General features: G+C 38.7%; 1 protein-coding gene across 1 annotated transcript in view; it reads right to left on the bottom strand.

The window, feature by feature from the left end:
- bsn.S (bassoon presynaptic cytomatrix protein S homeolog) overlaps positions 1-20,945 on the bottom strand; it is a 151,168-nt gene that overhangs the window by 118,724 nt on the left and 11,499 nt on the right. Inside the window, exon 2 of the mRNA XM_018261290.2 lies at positions 4,418-4,808. Within this exon, the coding sequence (XP_018116779.1) occupies positions 4,418-4,808 (391 nt within the window). The remainder of the gene's footprint in view (positions 1-4,417; positions 4,809-20,945) is intronic.

Below are 20,945 nucleotides of genomic sequence, written 5' to 3' on the forward strand. Positions count from 1 at the left end.
TAAATATACGTACTGTATATTCCAGTTTTGTAAGATTCTTCAATATGATATAAACTATCTGTTGCTCAAGTGTTCATTTTGGTGGTATACTTTTCCTTTAACATCATTACACAATGAATGCACATACTTGAACACTAATGCTATATATATATTTACTGGCAGCCAAAACCTCCTTGTAATAAAAAAAAGATTATTATTTATTAATGCGTGGTTTTTCCGCGGTGTCGGTTTTGATGGCGAAAGCCTGTAAAAATCTCGGTTTATTATGCCCCAAAGCTGTTCCAAGTCCGAAAATAAGCCACCTGCCAAATTCATGTAAAAGTCAATGGCAGAAGATATATTAACCCTTGTGAAATGTTTTGAGTTTTCGGGGTTTGCTGCTGGTTTTTTCAGCAAAAACGTAAATTTTTCGGGCGTCATAAGCAATAAATTTGTTTTTTTTTTTCTTTGCAAGACAATCTGAAAAAGTTAAGATTTTTCCTGATCAGATTTTTTAAAGTTTTTTTATTGATAAATAATCTACCCAGGGACACCGGGAAAAAACCCGGTGGGCCCCGAACCTCATTTTGTGGGTTTCCACAAAATGAAAAAATAATTTGGTGTCACTTTGCCTGCGGCACGTGCGCATTGCGCCAAGCGCGCCCTCATGCCTTCATTTCTGCACGCCGATCGGTGCCTCATAGTGGGCGGGGAGGCCAGAGGGGGGCCCTGGACAGTGGTCCCGGTGGACCCTGGGCCCTCCAGTCCAACCCTGAATCTACCTGTATCTACCTGTCTGTCTATTCTTCATGATACCCTGTGATAAGACAAAACAACATTAGTGTTTCATATAGCAATGCCTATTTTAGACGCTCTGCTGCAGGTTTGCACACTGTCAGACATAATTTACCTTTGCTGACTAACAAAACGGTAATGAAGCATGTGAGATGAGACAGTTAAACTGCAGAGAATTTGATCTCTTGGAAAAAACACTAAGCAGGCACTTTGGCTTTGCCACTTCTTTTTGATCAAAATTCCCTGACGTAAGAAAAGAAATTCTTCCATCCAAGCAAAGAAATCAGCAGCTAATGACTGCAGACACAATCAATAAATTTACGGAGTTGTCAAGAAGACCCGGATGGGGCCTTCCAAGAATGTTCTGCAAGGCATGAAGGGCAAACCTAAAGCACAGATTATTGGATACAAGGGAAAGGCCATTGGGTATGGGACCTGTTACCCAGAATGCTCGGGTCCTGGGGTATTTCGGATGAGGGATCTTTCCGTAATTTGGATCACCATACTTTAAGTCTACTAAGGAATCATTTACCGAAGAGGATTGTTTTGTATCCAATAAGGATTAATTATATTTTAGCTGGGATCAAGTACAATGTACTGTTTTATTATTACAGAGAAAAAGAGAAGAGTTTTTAAAAATTTGAATTATTTCATTAAAATGGCGTATATGGCCTTCCCGTAATTCAGAGCTTTCTGGATAATGGGTTTCCGGATAACAGATCCCATACCTGTATATAATTCTACATATTCAAAGTAATTCTAAGTACCAGCAATCAGTCCATATATCCACTTGCTCTGTCAAAGTTTGATTATAAAATGGAAAGTTGGACGATCATATTGGAGGCATACTGGAGGATAAACAATTGCCTATTGGGTTTGTTTAATATTTAAATTATTTTTAAGCAGACTTTAAGGGGCCGATTCACTAAATTCGAGTGAAGGATTCGAAGTAAAAAAACTTTGAATTTCGAAGTATTTTTTGGGCTACTTTGAACATCGAATGGGCTACTTCGACCTTCGACTACGACTACGACTTCGAATTGAAGGATTCGAAGTAAAAATCGTTCGACTATTCGACCATTCGATAGTCGAAGTACTGTCTCTTTAAAAAAAACTTCGCCCCCTAGTTCGGCAGATAAAAGCTACCGAAGTCAATGTTAGCCTATGGGGAAGGTCCCCATAGGCTTGCCTAAGTTTTTTTGATCGAAGGATATTCCTTCGATCGTTGGATTTAAATCCTTCGATTCTAAGGATTTAATCGTTCGATCAAAAGGAATAATCCTTCGATCGTACGATCGTAGCATTTTCGCTAAATCCTTCGATATTCGAAGTCGAAAGATTTCAATTCCTAGTCGAATATCGAGGGTTAATTAACCCTCGATATTCGACCCATAGTGAATCAGCCCCTAAGTATGGAGTTCAAAATTACATAAATATCCCTTATCCAGAAAACCCCAGGTCTCGAGCATTCTGGATAACTGATCCTGTACACAACACAGGGGCAGATCAAAATAAAATCTATTGAGAAATATAGAATTCCAAAAACGTTTTTGTTGTAATTTAGCAATTTAAATAATGAATCTGTATAAGACTATTAAATTATATCATTATACAGCATGTCATAACTGAAGAAAAATATTTGTAACCTTTGGCTTTTGAGTATAAAGCCATTATACCATACAGGAAGGTCATTAAGTATATGACAGTAATCATAAACAGAGCTCAGCTTATCATTTTTAGGATGACCGTCATTTCATCCTAATCACTGCAATTTGTGCCAGTTAAATCGATTTGTGAGTCAATATGAATGGCACAAATCTCAGTGATTCCCTGTGCTTATCAGTGATTCGCATGCGGTTTACAAAGATTTTCATTGGGTTGATTAAGTCACAGTTTCAAATACATCTGACTGGCTCACCTCAACATGAAACCAACAGCAAAAGCCATGCTACTTAAGGCAAAATTACGAAAGGAAAGAGAATATTTTTATGGCAGTTTTCTTCAGTGGGATTCAAATAAAAGCCATTTGAATAATTCCAGACGACCACCATAGGTACCATAAGTACACGAGGACAACAGAGCATCTGACCAGGGGCACACTGCTGCCACTAGGATTTGATCCCAGGTTCTGAAAGTCATGGGCTAATCCACCAGCACAGGTAGTAAAATGAACCACTTTGGTTATCCATGGAAACCAATAGCATCTTTACTCATTGTCTAGACTAGTAGACTGATCAAAATAAATTGTTGATTGTCTATCATATATACATCTGGTGCACCTGGCAACCCAATCCTTTAAAAAGGGATAAGGTGTAGCTGATACAATATCACTACATTGGCCTTACTGATGGTATCATATCATTTGGTACAGGGGTGGTTCAACTTTAAAGTTAATATTTAAAGTTAATTTAAAGGTGAACAAAGTTAATGGATAAGTTAATATGCACAATAAGTCAATAAGGTTGGACTATTGGTGTGAATATAGAGAATAAGTAAGGTTCACTGTAGTCTATTTGAGTTCAGTGCTCAGTATTTAGAAAGTCAAAACTGAATTTACTATGACTACTAGGCTAGCCGTTATTGAAGAATAAATTACTACAAGGTCCAGTTTGACGAGAACAATAAAGGTATTATAAAGGCACAGATACACACTCTTGATGTTTCAGAGGACTCATTGCACCAAGTTGGTAATGTATTTCATAAATACATGAAAAGAACAACAGACAAATGCCATGTGTTGTGAAAATGAACAATGATATATAGTTGGTCTTACTTTAAAGGGATACTGTTTTTTTCCAAAATGCATCAGTTAATAGTGCTGCTCCAGCAGAATTCTGCACTGAAATCCATTTCTCAAAAGAGCAAACAGATTTTTTTATATTCAATTTTGAAATCTGACATGGGGCTAGACATATTGTCAATTTCCCAGCTGCCCCAAGTCATGTGACTTGTGCTCTAATAAACTTCAATCACTCTTTACTGCTATACTGCAAGTTGGAGTGATATCACCCCCTCTCTTTTCCCCCCAGCAGCCAAACAAAAGAACAATGGGAAGGCAACCAGATAGCAGCTCCCTAACACAAGATAACAGCTGCCTGGTAGATCTAAGAACAACACTCAATAGTAAAAACCCATGTCCCACTGAGACACATTCAGTTACATTGAGAAGAAAAAACAGCAGCCTGCCAGAAAGCATTTCTCTCCTAACGTGCAGGCACAAGTCACATGACCAGGGGCAGCTGGGAAATTGACAAAATGTCTAGCCCCATGTCAGATTTCAAAATTGAATATAAAAAAAACAGTTTGCTCTTTTGAGAAATGGATTTCAGTGCAGAATTCTGCTGGAGTAGCACTATTAACTGATGCGTTTTGAAAAAAACATGTTTTCCGATGACAGTATCCCTTTAATGAAAATGTTTAATCCTGCAGCTTGAAATTCTGGATAAATGCAGGTATATGGGCAAGACTCTATGCCACTTGGTGCCCATGAAAATATTAAACAGTAAACAGACCTTTGCAGCCAGTATTAAAATAAGGCCTACACCATTTAAAGCACACCATTATGTTACTTCAACTTTTTTAAAGTAACTACAACTACTCACAAGTTAATAATAGTAGAATTGAGAAGTAAAACAAGTGTTACCTCTGTGATATGAGGGTTCGGGTTGAATCCACACTGGCTGCACACTTCATTGTGACATTGAGTACATGTATTGAAGTTTGGCTGGTTAGGCGAGGAGGTGAGGTCTGTAGTTTTGCATATAGGGCAAAGAGTGCTGCTGGGGAGAGGAGCAATCTGTGGGACAGAATATGGAGATGTTGGGGTGGTAGCTCTATCTGGGGATACAGAAGATCTTGGACCTTTACTTTCCACCTGCAGAGTTCTCCTGGAGCTGTCTGGTTGTTGGTGGGAAGGCGAAGCATGGCTTTTCATATCTTTTGTGCTTTCTGTGCTTGATGTGGTCTGTCTAAAAGACTGAGGAGCTGAGCTCTGTCCAGCCAGACGTCCAGAATTTTCTAGTCTTCCAGAGGCACTAAAAAAAAAAAATTAGTTCAATTTACTAAAACAACATGCTTTAATAATGTTGCTCAAATGTACTTTAAATTACTAGCAGTAGAGGTGAATTAATGGCAATTATTTCTGAGAGAAACAAGGGAAAGTTGTGTTCACCACTAATTTTTAAAACCATTAGGCTGGGGGGCAATGAGGCTGTGACCACAGTCCTCTGCACTCCTCTGGGTTGAGTGGACTCTTGTATTTGACTACATGTATCTTGTGGTCACAGCCTCATTGCACCCCCGCCTAATGGTTTTAAAAATTAGTGGTGAGCACAACTTTCCCTTGTTTGTTATAGTTTATACAGGAGCAGTGACCAGCTCTATGTTGTAGCTCCCACCCTTCCCAGCTATAGTCAGGTGATCCCACTGGTGTCTAATAAAAGGGCAGCCAAGGTTGGGAGTTTTACTTTGAAAGCAGCTAGTAAGTTGCAGGTAAAACTTAGTCCTTTTGTAAAATGTATAATGAAGCAATAGAATTCTTAATGAATCAGATGAAAATTGAGCGTAGGACTGGCCAGATATGGGATGACTTTGACGTAGTTGGCCAGCTTGAATATATTGCAATATATGGACAAACAATCCCTGTTTTGTTTAAAGGGTAAGGCATTTTTCAGTAGCAGTATGCACAAAATGTCTCTGTCTTAAATATATTGAGTGCAGAGGACTTTTGTATTTGTCTATAATTATTTCTGAGAGTGAATTGCAGTTCTTTGCAATTTGGGTACAAGAGTAGAGCAACAATTGGCATCCTTCTGGTTCTGAGCAACAAATGACTTCAACACAGGGATTTCTGTGTGTGTTGTTGTTCTTCTACATTTATATTTTATATTATGAGTTTCTGTAAAGTTCTGGCAGGCAATGCTTTATGGGAGACACAATCCTTATTACATAAGCCAGGGACATTTCTAGCGGGAGAATAATCAATGCACCCAGACATATTTATATTTGGCAGGTGTAGTCTGGAAAATAAATGGAGAGTTCATGATAGGTGTAGTGCACAGATTAGTAAATATAGTAGAAAAGGCTATTTTAAATGCACCAGAGTATCAGGTCCCTGTCATTCAGTAAGAGAAATTGACCATTTTTGACAAAACAATGCTAAAGAACATATGTGACAGATAAAAAAAGGGAAATAATTCCCTGGCAATAATTAATTAATGAATTGTTTGGCTCATTTACTAACATAGCTTCACCAATGAAGTTGTTCATAGCAACCAATAAGATATTTGCTTTCCAAAGTTGAAGCATAATTAAGATTAAAGGACTGAGCTCCCCAAAAACCGATCAACTGATATATACCCATATAGGTTTGCAGCAGCATAACTTGGGAGCTCTGGGCCCTCTGCAACAAATATCTTCTGAGGGGGCCCCGTGCAAACAGTCCCTTTTCCCACACTGCACCTACTGGGCCGCATCACACCTCTATATTAAAGGTCGAGGGGCTGGGAGAGGGAACTACATTGCAGCAGACATTCTGGTTCCGCCTTCCCTGATGCCCAGAAAGTATAGGTCCCATGAGGTCATAATTCATATACAATTTAAATAAATATTGGTAAAACTGGCCAACCGGCGGGCCTTCAAAATAATTGGCTGTGGGGCCCATTAATTTATAGTTACGCCACTGCCCATCTAGTTTTCAACTGGAAATCCTGCACTGCCCCCACATTGTCACCCCTCCACTACCCTTTTCCAGTTTTAACCCTTGGCACAGGTGGCAACCCCTATATCCACAATTAATTATAGGTTATTCAATTGAAAATCATTTGTTGGAAAAGTTCACCCTCCAGCCCTGTTGCTTTAATTTTTATAGAAGTGAGATCTTTCCATTCAATGCTTACAGAAGAAATGAAAAATATATTTGTAGGCTTTTATTATGGGCAGGGCATCAACCATAACATATGCTTTGACATTTGATAGATGGATTTTATTTGCATTCAGCAGTAAATGCACCTCCAAGCCTCTGGGTTATATTATAATATGCCATTTGTTCAGCGCTGATCCGCGCCTTTATGCCGCCTGAGGCGGCCTTCCGTTGCCGCCCCGACCCCTCCTCACGGCGCTCACATTTTCTGCGCAGGAGGGGGTCGGGGCGCTGCACGACGCTAGTGCAGAGAGCGCAATTGCGCTTTCTGCACTAGAAGAGCCGAATTTCCGGGTTGAAAACCGGAAATTCGGCTCTTAGTTACCAGGAGCGGCATTTTTGCCGCCCCTGGTAACCAGGGGGCGCTGCCGCCTGAGGCGAGTGTCTCAACTCGCCTCATTGGTGGAGCACCCCTGCATTTGTTACTGCCCAGGTGCACATTTGCCCAGTGTTGCTCAATGAGTGAAATGAAGCCTTGCGGAATTTGATCAGTGCAGTTCAATGGGTTTATCAAATAACTTATCCCCTTGCCTTAAGTGGCACCTCCAAACTAGGGTTGCCACCTGGCCAGTATTTTACCGGCCTGGCCTGTAGAAATTAAGCTTGATGCCAATGTTATCAATAGAAAAAATTGGCAAAAACATAGGAAGGCCGGTATATTTTTCCAGAACAGGTGGCAACCCTACTCCAAACACATGCGGGTGCTTCTGGGCTAAAAAATATTTGATTAATGAGTACAGTCAACTTACAAGGCAGATCATGTCTGTCAAATTTTGTGGATTACATAAATTAACTAAATAAATGGACAGACCAGGGTTGTTGGGTGAATAGAATTCTGCAGGGTTCAGCACTTGACAAGATAGTTGAAGATACGGAATTCTGTCTAAAGAACAGTAGGCAAAGCATTGCAGTTAAGGGTGTAAGCAGAAAGGAAAGACAAGAAGGGGTGCACGTCAGTGACCACTACTTGATCCTGCTCCTGCTTTATACTATAAATTTATGAGGTGTGTCTACATACAATAACTGTGTGCAGCTGAGCTGACACAGCAGGGGAGGTCAGATGAGTAATGATTTCGGCAAATTGGAACTGACAAGGGGAATAAATTTATTGGCACCAAATAGAGAAGAATGCATAAAAGGCACAAAAATCCAAACTGAATGATGATTTAATGTTATCGGCTACAAAGGAAAGGAGTCGAGGGATCATAATTGTAAATTACTCGAAAGTAAGCATGAAATGTAATACAGATTGCAGAACTGCTGGTTATATAAAAGGAGGCCGGGTGGAAAAGAAAGAGATCATACTTCAGGCATAAAGATGGAGCATGCAAAATAAAGGGCATGTTGTACACTGCTGAGCCAGATACACTATTCAAGCTTGCTCCATCTGTAGGTCATATTTGAGACCTCTAAGGGGCCATAGCAGATGTTTGTTGCCTCAAGGCAACTTGGGGATGCACAGGTTTTAACACCGGTGATTTACATTTATGCCAGTAGGAGGGTAACTTTGGATGTTCTGTCGTTCACACTGGAGGAGATTTAACACAGGAGGCAAAACGTCCAATCTGCCAACAGCCTAAAGGCTTGATAAAGGGCTGGTGTAATATCCGAAATGTCAGAAGTCCTAATGTGCTAGAGGTATGGGATCCATCATCTGGTAACATGTTATCCGGAAAGCTCTGAATTACAGTAAAACCCATTGTCCCATTTTAAATAAATAATTCAAATTTTAAGAATAATTTCCTTTTTCTTTGTAATAATAAATCAGTACCATGTATTTGAATCAAACAAAGATATAGTTATCCCTTAATTAAGGCAAAATACTCCTATTAGGTTTGTATAATGTTTAAATGATTTTTTAATAGACTTAAGGTAGGGAGATCCAAATTACAGAAAGATCCCTGGATCTTAAGATCTGTAAAACCAAAGAACCCCCTTCTGCATAATAAACCCCATACCTGTATACTAGCTAATAAAAGTAGCATATGCTCCAATCTTTTTCCATTTTGCCATCATAGCTTAACAGGTTACCCCCACAGTAGATATTTGATGAATGTTAATTTTTTTATTCTGGCAACTAGTGATGGGCGAATCTGTCCTGTTTCTCTTTACCGAAAAATTCGCGAAAAGCCTTGAAGTCCATGTTGTAGCGAATTTTTTCGCTGGTGAATTTTTGCAGCAGTTTTGCGAAACGATTCGAAGGTGGCGGAATGCGGAAATTACCGGTGACAACAGAGCTGTAGTAATTCCCCATTTGTACAGCATGACTGCTTTTAATGTTGACACAAAGAACGTGGTAATGAGTAACATAAATCTAATTGTGTATTAACTTAACTTTAATTTAAAACTTTAACTCAATAATCACCACATATTATTGAAGCTGCTCCAGACATATTTCAATTAAAATATCAAGGAAACAATCACTTTACAGAAAACATTCCAACCCCAGTTATCAAGGTGCAGGCCTGCATCCCAATAAGTATTTGGCTTCTCTGTTATCTGCTAAGTGCAGGGGGACGAGACACACAAAACCCCCCAGTTTTGTTTATTTAATGTTATAGGACTATAAATACCAGCTGCATGGCCAGTGTAAGGCAAACTGAACAGCACTTGGTCAATTAAAGCTGGAAACTGTCCATTTGTTATTTGACAGCTGACGGTTTCTAAGAAACTGACAAAGAAATTGACCCCTATAGACTAAAGCTGGCCATAGATGCAAAGATCCGATCGTACGAATCATCGTACGATCAGACTTTCCCATCTCCAGACCCGCCACTAACCATTCAGATCAAAGTCTTACCAGTCAGATTAGTTAAAGAACAGATCAGCAATGTTCTGCCCCTGACAGCAATCGTACGATATCTATGGCCAACCAAAGCTAGGGACAGTCTCCCTCTGAAAATCGTACGATCGGCAATACACGCAGAGATATTATCGGCAGCCGACAGAAATTTTCTAACCTGTCCGATCGACCAAACGACCGATCTCCACCGGACGAAAAATGACGGGACTCTCCACACATGTTCCGAAAATCGTACGAATCCTCGATTCGCACGATCAGATCTTTGCGTCTATGGCCAGCTTAATTTTGGTTAAATGTTTCCAATCCCTAACCATGACACCAGCTTAGATACTTCATTGCTCATACGTTTGATATCTTCAAAATGCTTGTTGAAATGCCTTTCTTGATTATCTAAACCTGTTGCTACCTCTTGTTGCACATGGAGCTTACTTAACATTGTTATAGGTGCAATTGATGGGAGCACTATAGGGCAAAATATTGCACCCCAAGGACCCACACACAAGGTCGTAAGTGCAAAGCACTAACACCTGTATCAGTGTGCAGTAAAAAAACTACACTGTGTGTCCTGCCCCAGATTTGACTCCATGTGCAGCTTGTATGGGCATTAAAAAAGCCCTGGTTTTGGGTCCTTTGAACCTTGTGTTCTCTGGCGAGCCAAAGCACCAAGGTGCCCTGCAAGGCTAGAAAACATATTATTTTGCATCAATAAAACACCATAGGGAAAATGCTAAATAGCACCTTATCATACTTATTGCACCTTGTGCCCCAAAGCCACATCACCATTACTAGGTAACACAGCAATTTTTCAGCATTGCATTTCTAGTGAAGGGTGACTAAGTGAAGGTGGGCTTGTTTACAATGGACAAGTGGTGCTTCAGGTCTAGATACATAATGGTCTGTGCACATATTCACCAATAAGTATGTATTGAGATCAGAAGAATGGAAATTTCATCTTCAAGTTTCTGAAAGGGTTTACTCATTGTAAAAAGCTGTTGAATTCTCACCCTTGAGAGTATCTTCGGGGAGGTACCATAGTTACTTATAGAATAAAGCTGAATACAATTTAACAACAAAGGGAAAGCAATGTTGCTGCCACTGATACATTAGATGTAGTCCATGGAAATGCTCATATTGCCTTAATGAAGTTAAAGAAGAACAAGTGAGTGAAGAACATACATAAGTCTTAAATTGCACAAGTACAGTTTCCAATATCAGTCAATCTTTCATTGTTATTACTTCTAGTACAGGTATGGGACCTGTTATCCAGAATGCTCAGGACCTGGAGTTTTCTGGATAACGATAATCTTTCTGTAATTTAGATCTTTATACCTAAGTATAGTAAGTCTATTAGACAATCACGTAAATATCGATTAAATCCAATGAACTGATTCTGCTTCCAATAAGGATTAATTATATTTTAGTGTGGATCAAGTACATGGTACTATTTTATTATTATGTAAAAATCTGAATTATTTGGTTATAATGGAGTCTATGGGAGATGGCCTTTCTGTAATTCTGAACTTTCTGGATAATAGGTTTCCGGATAACGGATCCCATACCTGTAGTAGATGGTTCAAAACCAATAGCTGCTTGGTTTTTATCAGCCACTGTCCAATTTAAAGTTAGAGAGTATAATACATTAGGCAGTCTTTCCCTTTACACTTCTTACTGTACATTATAAATTAACCTGTGACTGCCTTTAACATACACACATACAGTAAGAACCATAGTACCACTTAGAATCACACTACATTAAGTATCTTTTCTCATTTGATCCCACCTGTGTAATTTGGAGCCCCCAATTTGGAATCCTGACCTGACCTGTCCTTAAAATCCAAGAGTTTAATTCTGCCATATCCAACCTACCCTCCCACTGCTAGGTAACAGTACAGCGAACGTCTCTTCTAAACTCTTCAAAACCGGGAAAAATATATTTATTAGCACAAGGGTGTATATAAATGTTGATTTCTTTTTGCATTTTGGGTCCCATGCATCCCCATAGCAGGCAGTGGGAGGTGGCGATTACATCAGTTTCCCTTTTCTCCAGAAATACGCAATGAATCTTACAGCTGCACTGGCAAGGTGAGAAGGAGACAGCAACAAATCCATCGGGACCTGAGAAGCAAGTGGCTGCAGGCTAACTTTCAACAATGTTCAATAGAGAGCTGGAAGCACTGGCAGGCGGCCAGGAATCATCCAGCTATTCTTAAGCAATGTGTCTGGTGTGCACTGCAGACACCCAATGTACTTTGCCTGCTGACGGCCTGTTCTTGAATTAAACCCATTAGCTGTCCAGCCGGGCCCCAGAGACCCTCCTTGCCTGAAGCAGTGCAAGTTTGCACAATAAGTCCCACACGTGACCAAGAAGTTGAGTGATTAGCAGCATGGCCATGTGGGTTTCTTACAGCACAAATCTGATCACAGCTCCAACCACAAATTCAATTGTAATGATGGTTTCTCCTGGCTCTGCTTCTGCTCCACACAGCTGATTTAGAACATCATTTCTATTGTGCAGTTGCCAATGCCCCTAAATATAATGTGCCCAATTTTAAAATCAAAATTGCAAAAATAAATTTTCACATTCATCTAAAAATACACATCTGCCACTTTCATGCATTCTGAAGTTCCAGCGGGGCATTCCAAAAAGCACCAGCCACAACCCAGAAAATCACTTGTGCCATAAGCATAAGTTTATGAGTGTGCTATATGGAATTCTACTATAATCTTCCTATGCCTCATTCAAAGTGTCCCTCTTGCCAGACTTAAGGCGTTTTGTCATGATCGGCACCCTGAATCCAGAACTAATGCTAGTCTTCCGCCTGTAGAAGCTGCCTTTGGCCTCTGGAGGAGCCCTCAGCTACTCAGATGGGTGACCCCGTTGGCCCCTCGATACCACTAGATCACCAGGGTGAGTCTTCACACTTTGGTTACTAGACTCAACTGGGCCCCCTTATTAAGGTCTACATCTACCTCAGGCCCTCATTGTCCAGTGTCTGACTGACAAAAGCTAAAGCTAAAGGTCCAGTCTATAGGCTCTATTGTGATTAGAGAACCTCTTTTATGAAGTTCAGTGACAATAAATATCTTACTTTTTGGAAACTGTGAAACTTTTATAGTCAACTGCATGCATTTTAATATATACTTTGTTTGGCATGTGCAAAGTTTATTGAATGTTTACATGATTTTTCAGCAGACTTAAGGCATGAAGATCCGTTACCTGTACTAGGTGGCTGACAATGTATATCTATAGATATATATATAAACAACTTCACATTCACAACTTTCAATATGAAACAATCATATATTATTATATAAGTACAAACCAAAACAAGGGCTAGAATTTGCCCATCAATATTCAGTAATTAATATAGCACTTGCTGAAAACGAATGAGAAAAAAAAAATATTCCCTGTAGAAATAAGGTCATTCAATTATGCTTAAGTGAAAAAGATTCATAAACACTAAACCACTATAGTGAATTTTTGACTTGTAAGTACCATTGGTCAACCCCTTTTAGGTTCACAGTGTCAAGCAGCCCTAGTTTCCTCTCTCTCTGAAACGATAACTTTTGGGGCCCGGGCTTTCTGCTGCGGAAGCCAACAAGGAAGTGCGTAACAAGAGCGTAAAAGAGGTACCGGCAGGTATAAAGAGAAGGCATAGTCGGAGTCAGGAGAAGAGTTCAAGGCAGGTGCAATAATCTTAGTCAAAGATCAAGCAGAAGTCACAACTAGAATATCAATAGACAGGATAAACGCTTGAGCAGGAACAGATAAACTGAAGCCAGCTTGGGCACTCACAAAATGGAGGACTGGGCTTTTGAAGATGTTTTGTGGCTCCAAGATTCAAATGCAGCACCTCTTCGTGACATCACAACGCTTGGCGTCAAACTGACCGGGAACCCAGAAGTGCACGTCTGCGCACGGACATGCGCCGGGAGGTAAGAGACCGCAACAATCTCCCGGCGCGTCTTACCCTCTTGTCTGTTTGGTGTATGATGTGCATGTATTTTTAGTATGCTAATTATCCTATTCAAGATTTTTTTAAAACCCAATTCCTCTTCACTCTGATAACATGAAATATGGTTTCCAAATGTCTGGAGTGGCCCATTATCAAGATAATGAGATGGGGTTAGAAGACATCTCAGATTGCAGGTTGACATTTCTTAAGGTCTGATCACACAATTGAATTGAAATTTCCTATATATTTTAACTGCATGATTTAATAGAAATAACAGATAGGAAAACACATGGCAATATAAAATCAGGATATTGGCTGAAAATAAGATATTTTGTTAATAAAAAGTTTTTTTAGCATCATCTCTCCTTTAACGAGGATGCAACATAATCACAGCTCCCAAAGACAATTTTTAACGTGTATTTAGCCATTTAGTATCCCCTTTTGCCTCCTTTGTGCAATTCTGCCTAGATTAACACTCCGCCTGACAAGGTGCTAATTTACCCTGTTCGCACAGCACTTATTTCAGAACTCACTTGAGCAATTTATCTAATAAACAAATCTTTTGGATGCAGTAATTATATTAAAGTTCATCTGCCTTTCCATTCAGGAAACACTATCAATGGTCTAATAAAAATCCATGGTCTATGTAAACATCTAACACAGATATGTCACATTTATTATACACATATATATATATATATACTGTATGTGTGTGTGTGTGTGTGTGGTTTGAGTACTATAAACAAAATGTTCAAGCTATGTTTTAAAAATATGCCATGGATGATATGTTTGCTGCTGTGCTTAAGGATGACATTTGCCGCCTCCAAAAATAACCCTGCTACCTAATGAAATAAATGATCGGCTGTGGGCTAATCTTTTATTCTTTTGAACACATTTGGATTAACCAGCATGACTTTCAGCCCCCCCGTGACTACCGTAGAGAAAGATAATCTTTTATACATGATCTTGTCAAGGTTTATAGTGAGGTCTAAGCTTGTAGCACATCTGCAGGGGTGGCTTTCAAGCAAAGTCATTAGCATTGTTGGAATGTGAAAAAAATTATTGTGTTTTTGGGCAAATGAACCTCAAACTTTTGGATTAGAAACTCCCAAGGCTAAACCTTAAGGAAACTCTACCAATGTGAGGCTAAGCTAATTCACTCATTATTTGTGTGCAGTAATTACACTGACAATATATTCTGCTCAGTGCTATGAAAGAGTATTACTTGGGCCTAATGCATAGATACATGGAAGGGTTATGTTGGTTTTTCCCTCATATTGATACTTTTAATTATAAAATGCCTTAATTATATTACATTATTTCTTGTATGGGGAGATGTGGTTTTAAATATTAATGCATCCACCTTAGTGAGCAGAGCAATCTCCATGGATCTCACTCAACTTTACTCACACACTAATAGATGCCAGTGGGTCTTGAAAATGGTTTATTAACAGATATTTGGAGAGTACAGGTACAATACTAGAAACAATACTTTCAGAACCCCAGACAGTTAGCAACAGCATAACAAAGAACTCCAAGATGTGCTATCAAGGCACTCTCTACTACTCTGAATCTACATACTTGAGTTAATGTAATGTGAATCACACCAAGGGTACCAACTGGCTCTACACTTTGGTGTAACTTTAGCCTCCACACTTAGGTACATACAATTGATTTCTAGGGTGGCTAAGCTTGAGATCTAGCCCTCCATTAGCTAATATACATGTGTGGTGTACTCTCTCTCCAGCTTTTATCGAAGTTTACTCATAACCCAGTGCTTACTCTTCCTTAGACCTTCTTTCTTCTTCTTCTTTACTAAGCAGCAAAAATTCGCCAGCGACGGCTTCACAGCCATCGCAACACTTTTGCAGGCTATCGCTCTGAAAAAAGGGAAAGACGCCAGCGTTTTTTGGACTTAGATACTTTTTCCACTAAAAAATATGATGTAAGTAACAGAAGAATGAGGAAGATCTATGCACTCCAGTGCACTTCGCCAGGTCTGAGCTGGCGAAGGCAAGTCTGGCGAAAGAGGTAACGTTCAGTAAAATCCGCAACTTGAATTTGCAGAGTAACATCCATTTGCCACAGTTAAAATTCACCTGGCGATAGAGTGTGATACACCACTAGCGTTTGTCTCTTTCGCTAGAGAAGTAACACCTGCGCCCGTTAGTAAATTGGCAAAGTCCCTGAAACCAGTAAATCGTTAGTCACTTTGCCCTTTAGTAAACCTGCCCCAAGGATCCTAAAAGCATGTATCCTCCTCTATGAGGGGGATCCAGCCCCACCACAGGACATGTCCTCTATGTTGTGGCTTCACCAATTTCTCACACTTACACAAAACCATTCCTTTTGGCCATTAAAGGATGAAGGGGAGGATAATGTATATCGTTAGTTATTTAGCATGCCCTAGAGAGTCTTTGCTTCTTTGTTTTCCCATAATTCTCCCTATATCTATCAGTAAAACACCTCTTCATAGAACAGACTTTTTGGAAAGTTCACAAGCATAAAAATGGCAGGCTGCAAACATAAGTGAGACATAAACCCTAGGTTTGCTCACTGTTGAGCAAGAGAAGAAAACATTATAAATGGCACAATCATTCCAATGTATTGGTACAGTTAACCAGAAAAAGACTTGTGCCTTTAAGATTAGTCTAGGCTTTCTTGGTTATGATGATGTAAATGTAACAATGCAACTCACAACGTCATTCTGATAAACTGCCATTGGCGTGGGATGTATGACACTATTACAGTATTATCATCCCATACAAATGGAACAACTGTTATTCAGACTGATATCTTAGGCTGCCCCAGACAGTTAACACTATATCAGCTTGCTTTGTTATGCGCCAATATGCTACAAGAAAGGTACATGGCGCAAATGTTTCTTCTTCTTTATTCAGAACCCAAGGAATAAAGGTAGATAGGACTGCTTTATCTGCAGTAGATAAAGTAGGACACGAAAGAACAAGATAATACAGTGACGCAAGGGCTAATCATCAAAGGGTAGGTGCAAAAACTGGCATGTAAATGGGTGCAAAATAGCTCCCCCAGTGAACCATGCACGTAGCAGTCCTATGGTGGAGTACAAAGTGTGCTTCTATTTGCAGGTTAATGGACAGTTAATTGCTCAACTAATGTGCATACATGTGGACACCCACTGGCTGATCTTGTGCTGCTACATTGTGGGAATAAGCTGCACCAGGCAGAATGCCATTTCCAGTTGGGGCAAACCTATGCCCATTTAGAATCAGTAACAAATATAATCACCCACCAGTGGCTGTTTTTCTGCACTTTGAATTTTGTCCTATTTCTGGTAAATAAGCCCAAACATTCATTAAAGTTTCAAAATATTTATGAAAACTGCTAAACTCTGCAGAGAGTTGGCCAGCAGTACTTTGCTGAGCATACAAATGAAAATGAAAAATTATGTAACCATAGCAAAGAAACGAGAGAAAAAAATGCACACTAGATAAAAAATATCCACTGCGCACTTAAAGTTAGCAATTAAATTCACAATAAAAATACCATGGTTAACACAACTCTTCAATAAGTGTATATTCTGTTAGACAACATTTTACACAAAGGCAACAGTATACCAGGAAAATGGAATGCAATATCCCACCCTCTCTCTTTCTATATATAGAATTACATCTGCATTCTTATTCTATTACATATAAATCAATAACCTAGCTTATTACTGTTTTTCTTAGTTTAGAAAAAGCCATTGGTATTTTATCCATCTAGGAAAATATATTTTATTAAAAGGCATTTTGTTTAGCAAAATAACATAAAAGCAATATATAGGTAGTGCTAACTACAACAAATATAAACAAGTATGGGATCTATAATAATAAATTTTGTAATTTATTAAAAGTCCAATTTTATTTAAAAAGAAATCACAAATTTTTCGTGATTTTTGCATTCAGAGTTTACTAAATAACCCCCTTAAGGCATGAAGATTAAAATTACAGAAAGATCCATTATCTGGAATACCCCATGTCCCAAGCATTTTGGATAATGGTCCCATACCTGTATAACGTTTTCAGATAAGATATCACACACCTGTACCTTGTATTCAATGCAGACTAAGCAAGATCAAAACCTGTTTTATATTTGTTTTTTACGACATAGTGCTCCACTTTACTGAAGGCGTTCTTATCCAGAAAACCATGGGTAATAAATGATATACTTGTATTTAAAATGACAGGCTATATAAATACTCCCATTCCCTCCCACCTTAATTCAATTACAGGTAAATAGCGCCTAATAATACAGCTGAATGTCACCAACCATTACCGGAAAGTTCAATGCTTAGATATACATTTTGTCTACAATGCACAAACTAAAACAAAAGCTTTTTATAACTGAGAATATTTTAAAAGTAACGTCTGCTTTATTTTTAAAAAATGAAAATACAGTACTAATATTCATATGTCTGTGTTCTGCAACTTCCAGCTACGACTCAATAAATGATTGGAGGAAGGGTTTATCATGGCTGCATTTTAATCATCAGTTTTGACCCTCTGTTCAATGTGAGAGTGAGGCTCTATGGTGCAGAACAAGTCTTGTTTCATCCTCTCCGAACCAACCTAACAGATTATAATATATTTTTGGAGGTGTTGAAAGGTACTATAAAAATGTGAGGGATGTTGGCTCAGTTTTACTAACACACCGACTCTACAGATGAAAAATTAATCTCTGGGGTTCTAATAAAAAGAGGATAGAACTGGCAGAAGTATTTTTTAACACTGGCAGCCTAATTATATTCCTCAAACAGATATACAAGCCTAAAAAAGGCTGTTGGTATGGCATCCTTACAGGATTCTGTAATCTGCTATATGCTATACATCATTGATATTCACAGATGCTTTAAAGGGGCCAACCACCCAAAGGAAAATATTAATGTAAGCAACTTTCCAATATATGTTCAACGTTTCTAAAGCTATTTGTAAATGGAATTGTTATTGAAAGCAGGTCTGGGTCTACAGCAGAATCAGTTCTCCTCCAGATCTGTTAATGAGCTGATTTGATTTAGAAATCAAAAGTGCAGAGGCTGAGAACAGCCAGACAGATGCTGCTTTTAATAGCAATTGCATTTCCAAATAGCTTTAAGACCAATGAAATGCATATTAGATGTTATATTATTGAATATATAGCATGGTCATTAATATAAAAGCCATAATCCATTAAGTGCTGGTCACCAGCAATTGTTTTTTCTTTTTATTGAAGAGCCCTATTAGAGGGAGAATAAGTTGAAAGGAAACCAAACAAAAAGGAAGAGCGTGTTAGTTATGTCACATGTCACATGTGAGGACTTTATTACTGATTTATAAACCCCGAACAAAGTCATTTGACATTCTATGATGCCACTAGGGTACAGTGAATGGATTAGGAAAATAAGTGGAATTGTGCATAGCACTGGCAAATTCCTCTGTTTTCTCTGGATCTCTTATCCGGAAACCCACTATCCAGAAAGCTTTCACAGAGTCCATTTTAAGCCAATGCTTGACATTTTTTAAAATAATTTCCTTTTCCTCTGTACAGACTAATAAAACAGTACCTTGTACTTGATCCTAACTAATCTGCATATTGGTGGCAAAGCAATCCTATTGGGTTTATTTCATGTTCAAATGTTTTAGTAGACATAAAGTATGGTGACTGAAATGACAGAAAGAATCCTTATGCAGAAAACTCCAGGTCCCAAGCCTTCTGGATAATAGATCCTATACCTGTACATACCTCCTAACTGTCCCGTTTTTCACAGTCCCAGATTGTTACTGAAATGTCCCGAATTTCTCTTTGATTTCCTGCACTGAACAGCCAGAAAAATATACGTTTCTAAAATGTACTTGGCTTTTGGCAGAGAGTCCAGAATACATGGCAGGTGCACTTGGATACTTTTGTAACAATTTTAGATAAGCAAAGAAGCAATTTTAACAATTTAAGATAAGCAGGTCTCTTGGGGAAACAGTGACTTGCAGCTTTCACCTTCATTAGCAAAACTGTAATAACACATAAAAACCACAGAAATGTGTTTAAACTTTCATAACCTGCCAAATTTTGTAAACTGAATATTGTAATTAGGGGGTGTGACCACAAAAATGGGCGTGGCCAAAAAAATCACAGCGCTATGCTCCCCAAATCTTTGTCCCTCTTTCTTTTTCCGAAATGTTGGTTGGTATGCTGTATATGACAAATCGATGCCAGTGTAGGTATTGTTTGGATAAAGTACATTCCTGCAGGTAAATCTGGGGTAATGGCCCTACAGCACACATTTAGGGGGTTATATATCAAGGTCCGAATTATTTCTACCATTGAAATCCGATCAACTCCGACTGCCCGAATGGACCTTATTTATCAGTAAAAAAGTCTGAAAAAATTGGGTGGGGCAAAAATCCGATAACTTCGAAGCTTTGCCCGAAAAGTAAGAATTTTTCGTCAAAATTATTAAAGGAAAACTATACCCCCCAAATAATGTAGGTCTCTATAAAAAGATATTGCATAAAACAGCTCATATGTAAAATCCTGCTTCATGTAATAAATCATTTTCATAGTAATATACTTTTCTAGTAGTATGTGCCATTGGGTAATCATAAATAGAAAATTGCCATTTTAAAAAATAAGGGCCGCCCCCTGGGATCGTAGGATTCACTGTACTCATAAACATACCAACAAACCATACATGTTAGGTCACATGAGCCAATTAACAGACAGAGTTCTGTCTTTTGCTTCCACACTTCTTCCTGTTACAGTTAGAGTTGAAGTATTTCTGGTCAGGTGATCTCTGAGGCAGCACACAGACCATCACGAAATGGTGGCTCAAGGCTAGAGATGTAAAAGGGCAAGATTTACTTAAATATATATTCCAGTTTGGAAGATTCTTTAATATGCCACTTAATATGATGTTGCTTAAGTGTTCATTTTGGGGGTATAGTTTTCCTTTAAATATCAATACGGACAGAATCGCAGTCACTGGGACCTTCCCCATTGACTTATACAGGACCTCGAGAGTTTTGAGATGCCGGATTTTCAGAGTTGGGATTTTTAAGACCATCAGGCTGTAATAAATTCCGAAAAATTCTTCGTTTTTTTTTAGTCCAAAAACTACGAATTATCAGATATTCGGAGCATAATAAATAACCCCCATAATCACATAACATATCATTTTAACATTCTAGTCGCAGAATAACATGTACAGGTGTGAGAGACACATTAGAATTATGACTAAGGTACTAAGGTATTTCTTCCCTCCCTTCCATTGTCGATGGGTTGAATGCCATATCAATTCATATGATTACAATGACTGTGGTACTCAGGTATTCTGTATTGTCTCTGGGCCTATTCAGCTTTAATCAAAAAAAAAGCCTGGGAAACTGTGATTCAGGGAGAAGATGAAATAGATCAAACCCTTCAAGCTGGTGACCTTGCTTGAAAATATTGGAGATAAACAAAAAAGCCAGAACCTTGTGCTGGATTTTAACATATCCATGAA

The sequence above is a fragment of the Xenopus laevis genome, chromosome 4S (genome assembly GCF_017654675.1).
Source record: "Xenopus laevis strain J_2021 chromosome 4S, Xenopus_laevis_v10.1, whole genome shotgun sequence".
Classification (NCBI taxonomy): Eukaryota; Metazoa; Chordata; class Amphibia; order Anura; family Pipidae; genus Xenopus; species Xenopus laevis.